At 32.1% G+C, this 11,027-nt stretch overlaps 1 protein-coding gene across 2 annotated transcripts in view; it reads left to right on the forward strand.

Moving 5' to 3' along the window:
• Positions 1-8,706, forward strand: part of LOC145306670 (serine/threonine-protein kinase pim-1-like) — an 85,134-nt gene extending 76,428 nt beyond the window's left edge. Inside the window, exons 12-18 of one of the 2 annotated variants that reach the window (XM_080148972.1) lie at positions 822-871; positions 1,381-1,464; positions 1,967-2,041; positions 2,295-2,401; positions 2,560-2,637; positions 2,986-3,231; positions 3,333-8,706. In XM_080148972.1, the coding sequence (XP_080005098.1) occupies positions 822-871; positions 1,381-1,464; positions 1,967-2,041; positions 2,295-2,401; positions 2,560-2,637; positions 2,986-3,223 (632 nt within the window). In that variant the 3' untranslated portion in view covers positions 3,224-3,231; positions 3,333-8,706. Of the gene's footprint in view, positions 1-821; positions 872-1,380; positions 1,465-1,966; positions 2,042-2,294; positions 2,402-2,559; positions 2,638-2,985 lie in introns of both variants that reach the window. The other variant, XM_080148971.1, reaches the window with a different exon arrangement.
• Positions 8,707-11,027: the final 2,321 nt, after the last annotated feature.

An 11,027-nucleotide genomic window follows, 5' to 3' on the forward strand; every position in this document is an offset into this window, starting at 1 on the left:
CATAAAAGCGAAGCACTGAAACGGTAGGACAAACGGACACTAACACTTGTATAGTGTCAGAACTGAATAATCAGAATATAAATGTATAAATGTCGAAGCAAAATTGTAAATAAAATTGTTGAAAAACTGCTTAATACAGAATAATGTTTATGGACATACTTACATTTTTAGGACTTGATTATAGAGTTGCTTCGCTTATAATATTGTACTTTGTTGTCCCAGCAATCAGTATACCAAAAATCAGATCAATCGGATTATTAAATCACATAAAAAAATCAACATGTTTAAAATGGACGTACGGACATTCTGGTAACGATTATAGAGTTGCTACGCTTTCTAAATCGTACCTAACTACTACAGGAATCACCATGCAAAGTTTGAAATCAATAGGACAATTCTAACATGCTTAAATTAGCGAAAAAAGCTATCCGTTACGGACGGATGGACGTACGGACGGACAGACGTACGGACGGACCGACCCTAATTATAGAAAAGCTTCGCTTTTAATAAGAATCAGGATTACTAGTGCCTTGTAGGGTAGGGCCTACAGGGTATAGGAGGTTAAGGGTTTTTACTGCGTTTCTAAAAAAAATTAATTGAATATTTGTGAATAGTAGCTTGCACAGGATTTGTGGCTTTAATGAGGAGGAGGCCTTTCTGATTTTATTTCAAGTTGGATATTGACACCACTTCTGCACGTTTATGGAAAAAAGGCAATTTGTATGCTATAAGAATTTTTTTAAAGCTGAAAATGTGACCATAGAAGTATTCTTTTTATAAGGAATTTTAATCCAATAAAATCATGTTTCTAATTGTTATAGGTACCCGAGTTTACTCGCCTCCAGAATGGATAATGTCCAATATTTACCAGGTATAAAACATTTTATAGTCCAATTGATCCTGTTATATAAAGTAGTAAGCTTTTTTTGAAAAGCAAAATTATCTTCAAGTGTTGAAAAGCAATTTAGCTAATTTAAGCAAGCTAGACATAGGCAAAGCATTTGATAAAAATTAAAATTAACCTGACAAAAGAAGATTTTTATTCTCTTATATTATTCCTTTCATCTTAAAATTATACTCTATTGTTCTTTGTTACCGTAACGTTAATAGTAAGTTATATTCACAATAAGACAATGGAAGATAAATGGATAAACATCCCCAATGATTATACACAAAATTATCCCATCTGTAGTTTACAATTTGTGGTTGGAACGTTTTGACACTCAACTTAATAAACCAACAAATTAAAATTCATAAATGTCCCCAAAGTTGTTAAGCCAACGAATAAGAAAACGTTATTATAAGATCTTGGGGACTAGTGTCCCTCACCTCCTGACAATTAATCTTGTTTAAGCTAAAATGATTTCTTTTTTTTGCCAGGGAGATTCCGCCACAGTCTGGTCCCTTGGAATACTTCTGTATGATATGGTCTGCGGAGATATTCCTTTCGAAACTGACAGAGAGGTAACACTTTTTCCAGGATGGATTCAAATCCGGTTAATTTCCGCTGAATTAGAACTGGTTCTTGGGCCTACAAAAATATTATGCATCGTATCGTAATTCAGACAACTTTCCATAAATATTTAAAAAATCATATAATTATAAGATGTATTGTTGACCTGAAATTTAAACATTTTTCTATCCGCGGACAGCGGAATACTAAGAGATAAATAAATATTGTTTAATTTACAGTTCGGAGTTCCAATATAAAAAGAAATTAGGGTAGGAAAAAAGCTAGTGACTAATTTACTTCTAGCAGATAAGAATTAAAAAGTACGGTTGTGGCAAAACAAAAATCTATGAAAATGAATAAACATCAACTGTCTGTGTGACCTAAATTTCTATAAAAATGGCGGGTGACCACGGCTAAGGCGCTGATTTTTTGAAAGTATTTTTCAGTATGCATTGATAATGAAAAGACAATCAAGGACTCTAAAGGATCTATGTTTTAATGTCTTATGTTTAGATTTGTGCCGGAGTTCTCAAGTTTCGTCATTGCATTTCCCCCGCCTGCAAAGATCTGATTACCAAATGTATTCAGGTAAGAACTTTTTGTAGTATGGCCTCTTCGAAACCGATAAATATCCATTTTTTTTGGGGGGGGGGGGAGGCGGAAGGGCCATATCTCTTAGTAGGGAAACCTTATTCCCATACAAATAGTTCAATACCTGTCCTTAAACTTCCCTTTAACTTGTGAAACGACGGGTCTAGATTTCTATGAGATATTAAAGGAAAACACAAAACTTTTATAATTTTATATTATAGGATTTTACTTATTCTATATAATTTACCAGGCTGATGTAACAAACAGAATTGACCTGCACTCCGTGCTCTCCCACCCCTGGTGCTCTGATGATCATCATTCCACTCCTCAAGTGGATATCTCCCCTAATATTACCAGGTAATAAATTAATATCTAATTTTAAGCGTTTTTCGTCATGTGAATGGTTCTAGGGACAACTAAAATAGCAATCATAAAAATTTTCCGTGTGTCTCATCTTTATTTTGTGCAATTGCAAATTTATTTACTTCAAATTCTAATTTACGTATGTTTATCAGGTCCTGGTCCAATCCAAGTTCCAATAGCTCCAGCAGCAGTGATACCAACCAGAGGTCAATGCCAATTCCCAGCAACAGGTAATGTACCTACTTTTTTACCCTTAAAAAGCGCTGACCCCCTCCCCCCTTCCCTCCCTTATATTTTGAATAAATTGATATTAAATTGGGATTTAATTTTCTTTCCCTTGTTTCTTACTTTAGGTTTGGTTAGTTTAGGTTATATTTAGTACTAAATAGCCCAGCAGAGATTAGGCATAGGGAAAAAATACAAACATCTCCTTTATTTTCATTTTATTAAAACAAATATTTGGGGGATGGGTGGTATCTGTGATCAACAGGCACTTTGTGTGAAAGCACATAACTGACTTTTACACAATATTAATCAATTTTCATTACAAAATTGTTTTCATGAATGTTTTTTTTTAGAGTTGAGATGTCAACCTTGAACTCTGTAGGCTCAAGCACAGGGAACTCTCTAGTCAAGGAAGACGACAAACAGTCCTCACACGCTCATTTGCCGCGTTACCCAACCACCTACAACAGCAGCATGTGCTGGCCAGAGAAATCGGCGGCAACCCGTATTGACATTTGGACGGAGGGACCAACAAAAGTAAAAGTTGAGCCAGCAAGAAATGTCTCCTTTTCTGAGTTACACCTTGTATAGTTACAAATGTATATTTATTTTCAGTATGGCTTTGAAACCGATAAATATCTGCTGGATTAGAACCGGTTATCAGCTATACTGAAATATTATGTATAGCATCGTATTTCAGATAATTTTCTACAAATATTAAATAAAATATAATAAGATTTAGACCAGTTTTTAATATCCGCAGAAAGCTGTCTATAGTACGAAGCGAAAAACAATTATTACTTAATTGTATGCTTATGTATAAGAGAAGAACATGTTTTAATGTTAAAATTCGTTTTAGAACTATAAGCATTTTTTTATACTTTTACATTTAAAATTTACACTAAATTTGAGGTACAAAATTTAATTATGAAACTAATTTACATTTTTAGTTAGAAACTTATATCCAAAAATTAAAAACAAACTTTAAATGCAAATTTTCTATCTCTTATATTATATACTAATCTTAAAAGCAAATACGATATAATTTTTTTGCTGAAATCACATAAAATTATGCAGGTATATCTAATGACCTCCCCCCCCCCCCCATAACTGGGCATAGTCACTTTGTACAATCCCATCCCCATTTAAACTGGCCCTCAAAACATTCTAAGCCAGTCCATCTTAGAACTAGTTAATAAACTTGGCAAATCAATATAATTTTCTATGAATCTATAGAATGTCCATTATTTTTCAATGAAATATGTACCTTACTTAAATGGCTTTTAAAAAGGTAGATAATAGGTATACCTATCCTTTATGTGATTACAACTATAAAAAATAGTTAACCTTGCCTAACAGTATACATATAAATAATAAACATCATAATTTTTCATAAAGTATAAAATCATCAGTATTTCAATAAAGGGGGCATTTCGCGTATCATCCGTAAAATTGGATGCAAGCTTCCAGTCAAATGCGATTATTAGGTCAAACTGTTCTTAGTTATGCTTTTAATTATACTATGCGTTTGATCAAAATTAAGAACAGTTTGACCTAATAGGCGCATTTGACTAAATAGTTACACAAAATTTTACGGAAAATACGCTTCATCATATTTCAACAATCATTACTTAAACACATAAAAATTAAATACAAAAATGTATTTCTGTAATAACTTTTTATGATATGTGATTACAAACCATAATATTACTATTATATACATTAAAAATTTAATTCCCTAACTTCATTATTTTAAAAAGTCTGTCAGAAACTATTGTGTCAAAGAAATTAAATATTAGGTCTTCTAGATTTTTAGTAGAAACAAATTTTATGATATATTAATAAATAGGAAAATTTATGAAAATATTAGATATTTTATCTAGATATAAATATTTAGATTATTTGAAGTATCTAGTACTAAATTTTTTAATTATGGGCATTGATATAGTAAATTGTATTTTTTCTCTATGTTTTATATTTATAGAAGCTTAGAATAGAGCTCAGTTAATAACCAGTAGAAATTAAATCAAGGATGTTGATACTTAAAGTAGCGAACAAGCCCATTTTAAAGATTAAATTATTGGTTGAAAAGTTTAAACTTTTAAAGTTCTGAACTAACCAATTTAAATTTTAAAGAAATACCCAAAGTTTTAAATCCTTACACTAAGCGAGAGTGGTTATAAAACTATGGGTACATGTGTAATTTACAGTCCAATGGTACTAAGCAATAAACCAAAATTGTGTATTTTCTAATTCAAAATTTTAATCTATCCTAAAAACAAGTTACAGAGTAGCTACATTACCGATGAAAAAAAAACGGAAAAAATTATGAATTTTTTTACTAAAATTTAGAACATTGTTTCAAATCTGTGATCTTTGAAAGTAACCCAAAAGCTGTAATAAATATTTGTAAAATCCAGGCATTTTTAGATATTTGGCTGCAGGCTAAATTAAGTTTATATATTATAATACAGAGTGGTTCTTCCAATCCCTTATCTAATCTTATTGAAATAAAAAGCCGATTTTTGACAACTTATGCCTATGGTAATTATGAAAAATTTTCATTACATATGGGGAAAATCAGTTTTTTTTTATAGTCTTATAAAACTATAAAAAAATATGCGTATTTTTTTATTTATTAACAATTTTTATAAACTACTCCTGGCTATGGGATCTAAACAATTTAATCTAAAGTCAAATACCTAAAAATGCTGGTAATATCTAGTGACAAACTTTTTGGCCTTTTTAATGTGATATAAAAACATATTTTGACCCTTTTTTATTTATTGTACTGTATAAAATTTTTCTAATTGACAAATATAATTATTTTTTTGTGTAACAGATACAAGTTTCTTTGAAAAGAAAAATTAATCCTTTTAAATAACTGCTTGAAATTTTTTTTCTGCTTGATTTACTTCATTTAGAGTTTTCATAATAGACTATTTATAATCATAAATTCTTTTTAAGCACCTTAGATTAGTATGGTAATTTGTAGAGAAAAGTATTTTATCTAAATTTATTTAACTAAGTAGCTTTTGGGTTATAAAAACTTTTTTTTTGTCTTTAGTCATATATATATTTTTTGTATGTTTTATTACTTGAATGATAATTTGTTTAATTAAAAAATATTCCTTAAACACAAAAATGTAAATCAATTATTCGAATTTCCCTCTTTTCGCTCGTAAATCTCTTTATTAAAACGCTTTAAATCTATAAAAATCTCCTTTTTAAAATCATTTTAAATAAAACTTGTGTAAAACTAAAAGTATCCATATTTTGTATTGAAATTGCTACAAACACATTTTTTATTGATTTTGAATGATTAACTTTGCTTTACTTGTATTTTGATTTAGTATTATCAACAGGGCTTTTTTTTTTGGGGGGGGGGGGGGGTTGTATTTGATGAGAACCTCTCCCTCCCCCCCTTTCCATTTGCAAATCCCTGTGTATGTGTATGATTATTAGGTATAATCCTTGCAGGAATTTTTTAAAATTTTTATATCCCTTCCCCCCACCCCTCCCCCACAAAATAATTACAATGGACGCTGCGTAGCCCCCTGGCCTGCATAGTAACGGGCTCTCGGCCCCGTAACCATATAACCTAACCTAATTGTAAAAAATTAACGAACGGGGGAGGGGGGGGGGGTGCTATGGGGTTGTATAAAAAATTTCAAAATTGAAAAAAAATTGGATCTTGGACAAAGTAGCTTCGGACAAAGTAGCTTCAGACAAAGTAGCTTCGGACAAAGTAGCTTCAGGACAAAGTAGCTTCAGGACAAAGTAGCTTCAGGACAAAGTAGCTTCAGGACAAAGTAGCCTCCACTGTTAATAAAGGTCATGACCGCAGCGCTCGGCCCCCTGGCTTGGGTTAGCCGCGGGCGCTCGGCCCCCTAGCCTATAACCTAACCTAACCTAAAAATTGTAAAGACATCATTTTAGAAATTGTAAAAACAATATTAAATTGTAAAAATCTACCAACCACTTTTTGTGAAATCCACGATATTCCAACCCACCTATGTTTGAGGATATTTTACTTTAATAAATGTCCTGAAGCTACTTTGTCCGAAGCTACTTTGTCTGAAGCTACTTTGTCCGAAGCTACTTTGTCCAAGATCCAAAAAATTCTAAGAGGATAATGCCGACTATTAATAGCTTGATTATAAAACCATCGGTAGTTTAAATGAACAAAGAGAACAACATATTCTGCACATCTAGTACATATCTACCTTTTTTCAGAATATTGTTTCCAGTACGGCTCCGAATCCAAATAATATCCGCTGAATTAGAAACGGTTCTCAGCCTTACTGAAATATCATGTATTGTGTTGTATTAAAGAAAATTTTTCACAAAAAGTAAAATAAAAATCATGTTTTGTTAACCTAGGCCTTCAGCCACTTGAGGCAAATAAAACATTAATTCATCCTTATTTTTTTATTTTACTATCCGTGGAAAGCTGTCTTTATTACAATGCGATAACTAACTATTCTTTTAAACTGGATTTTCTAAATACTATTTTGAAGCATATTTTACTTAGTTTTAATCAGCTAACATAATAGAAATAGCTATCATCATAACTTTTCATGAACAATCATTTTTTCGCTTCTATGTCTAATAAGACTCTTGTAAAACCCTGAACAAAATTGTCGGCAGTTTTCCCTAAAAGTACCTAGTAGAGAACAGAAACCCCCTCCTTATTTTCAATTGCTTTAAAAATTAGGAGGGATGGCTCTGTGCTCGCTAGACACTTTAAGTGAAAGCACCAAGTTGTCTTTGATTGAATTTAGATATTTTTTAATCAGGAACCAATACAAAATAAAATAGTGAAAAAGTTAAGGACTTGGGAAAACTAAGATTAATAAGCGACTATAATGCTCCGCTATTTTTTTTTACTTTTAATTAGCTTGATGAGACCAGTTTTTATTTACATTTTATACTTATACGGCACATTTTAAGTATTTTAGTCACTTGATAATGCTGGATCTTTAAATCATTTAAGTGGTGAGCCGGATTGGGGTGCGCCAGAGGTGGTCCGAAGGTGGGTTGAAGGTGCGCCACAGCCACTGCTAAAAAACATTGATCTTTAAAAGATGTTTGGCGCGGTGTTGCCAGATTGCTGGCGACACTCAATAAAATATCGATCCCTGCCGGTACAACTTTATAACTTAAGCTGGGTCAGTGCGGTATTTTATATAAAACAATATATAATTTTTTTTTAAAATAATTATAAAAATGTTTTCAAGATAGTTTTGCAATAAAATATTAAAACTAATTGAAAAAAAATATTAATTAATGAAATACGGCTCACCCCGATCCGGCGCGGTGGCTACACCAAACAAGTGTAAGAGGTGCGCTACTTGGTGGGCCGGATAGCCTATAAGGTTGATATAAGGTGCGCCAATTTAGACCACCTCTGGCGCACCCGGATCCGGCCCACCACTAAATGATTTAAAGATCCAGCTCTAGTTACCCATTTTCTTTGAATGCTTAAAAGTTTCATTTTATTTATAACCATTTTGGTTGATTTTTTGCTATTAATTTCATGTTTATCCCTGTGCGAAATTTAGCATGGATATAGTGATAGGATAATGGACGACACAAAATAAAAATCTGTCATATTAAAACCAGTTTTGTTAACAGGTCTAGGTTAACAAATCTAGTATTAATCTTTCTTATTTGTTTCTTAAAATTTGTGGGAAATTGTCTGTAATATTATGCTATACATGATTTTTCACTGTGGCTGAGAATCGGTTCTAATCCAGCGGATATTAATTATTTCGAAGCCATACTGGAAATTAACAATATTTCACGCATTTGATAATTAACTATTGGAAAATTTAAATTAACCTCCATTTTTCTATCCCTATATTCGTGGAGCTCTAGTCAAGTATATTCTGTCTATAATGTCATAATGTTTATTGATATTAACAAATGAATCTTTAGTAAACTCGTTAATATAATTATTTTTTTAGTTAATTTTAACTAATTGAAATTATAAAAATTTAGCTTTTTTATATATATAATATTATGTATGAATACACTTATAACAAATAACCAATATACATATTAGTACGTTATTTCTTTTTTTTTAAAGCGAAGCTTTTCTATAATTAGAGTAGGTCCGTCAGTCCGTTACGGTTAGCTATTTTAGTTAATTTAGACATGTTATGTCCTTTCGATTTAAAACTTTGCATATTAATTCTTTTAACAGTTAGATACGATTTAGAAAGTGTAGAAACTCTATAATCGTTGCCACAAAGTCCGTACGTCCAATTTAAACATGTCGATTTTGAACCATTTTAACATCAATTTTTATGTGATAAAATAATCCTATTTATCTGATTTTTGGAATACAACAAGGTAAAATGTTATTAGCGAAGCATTCTGTATTTAAGTCATGAAAATGTAAATATGTCCTGTATTTCAGCTGTTTTAATTATAGTTTTGTTTCTACTTATACATTTATATTCTGCTTATCCAGTACCGACACTCTTCCAGTTCTACATTTTCAGAGCTTTGCTTTTATAATGGTTGGATAAAATCACGAAACCTTTTCTTATGATGTTTAGTTTATGTATCATGAGAAAAAAATCAGCTAAACCGATTGGGCTCCACGCTCTAAGGATTAAAGTTACTAGTTTTAAGCTATTTTGATTGGATGTGGGACACCCCAAAAAATTCTTGAGCCTTAGTCTTAATAGAATATTTCATAATTCTATGTAATAGAGGGGGGACTTCAAACCCCCTCTTAGGGATAAAAAACACTTAGAGGCTAGGGTCATAGCCAAGGACGTCCAAGAGTGAGGGGTGGGTACAGGCTGCCAGGGTGGTGGTATCCTCCCCAAAACCAGTCAGGAACCCCCACCCCCAACAGATTATGGGGGGTATTTACTCCTCCCAACTGATTTAAGGAAGGGCAATTATCCCCCCAAGCCAAATTTACGCCCCCGGGGTAAAAATTTTGGGGGTAGATAAAAAAAAATTTCCCATTTTATCCACCCCAAATATAAAGCTATTTTATAATCCGCAGACGTACAAATATAAAATAATGTTCGAAGCTAAAATTAGATGCTACACCCTGAAACCAAAAGTTATACTTAGTAATCTTCCCAGAACAGTTACAGACAGATAAACATCTTGTTTCTATTATATAAAGGTAATATGTTGGTCAAAGAAGGTTAAATACATGATTTTATTATTGCTGCGCTGCTTATGGATATAATTTCCTTCAAGCGCCACTAGAGACATCAGATGCTACTTTATCTTTTCAATTAAGTTATGAGTGGTTGTAGGTTATTGTCTTCCCTCTCCACTATATGTTATGGTCGCAGTTGCTAGATGATAAAGAGATGTTGCAGAAAGTTTGTCTGTAAATTACAAATTTCTTATTTTGAGATACAGATATAAAAGCAGGGATAAAGGGACAGGTGAATAGTATCGAGCCATTACTTGGTTTAGTATAAAAATAGCTACTACACCCCTTGAAGGCCTATGGGGAAACTCTAAGGGTTGGGAATGGGGGGGGGGGGACGAGTCGAACACGCCCCCTGCCAATTTTCAATTTTATTTTTTTATTTATTTTTTTTATTTTATTTTTTAAAAGTAAAAAATACTTTTTTCGAGAAGATATTTTTTCTTTGGGCGATTTCTCTTGGGATGGTTGTGTTAACCCCCTGCAAAATAATCACAAACCTTCCCAGGACCTATGAGTAGCTACACTGTAAAGTGAACTATTTCGGTTCACACGGACACACACACGATGACAGACAGACAGACACAGATCCTGTTATTTTTATATAAGGATTAAGTCCAATTTTCGTAATCTTTTAGAGATAAAAGTGAATAATTATTTATTTATTGTAGTTCTCTCCCTCCCTGTGTTTTATGATACTACAAACCTGGTTTTTGGAAAGCAGGAAAACATTGTAGTAACAATGATGACAACATCCATAAAAGCGAAGCTCTGAAACGGTAGGACAAACGGAAATTAACACTTGTATAATGTCAGAACTGAATAATCAGAATGCGAATGTATAAGAGTCAAAGCAAAATTGTAAGTAAATTTGTTGAAAAACTGCTTGATACAGGATAATGATTATGGACATACTTACATTTTAAGGACTTGATTATAGAGTTGCTTCGCTTATAATATTGTACTTTGTTGTCTCAGGAATCAGTATACCAAAAATCAGACCAATCGGATAATTAGGTCATATACAAATTTGTTGTTAAAAATGTAAAAAAAAATCAACATGTTTAAAATGGACGTACGGACATTCTGGTAATAATTATAGAGTTGCTACGCTTTCTAACTCGTACCTAACTACTAAAGGAATCACCATGCAAAATTTGAAATCGATAGGACAATTCTAACATGCCTAAATTAACGAAAAAAACT

Source organism: Acartia tonsa, chromosome 14 (assembly GCF_053477335.1).
Source record: "Acartia tonsa isolate MP-2025a chromosome 14, ASM5347733v1, whole genome shotgun sequence".
In the NCBI taxonomy this organism is placed as follows: Eukaryota; Metazoa; Arthropoda; class Copepoda; order Calanoida; family Acartiidae; genus Acartia; species Acartia tonsa.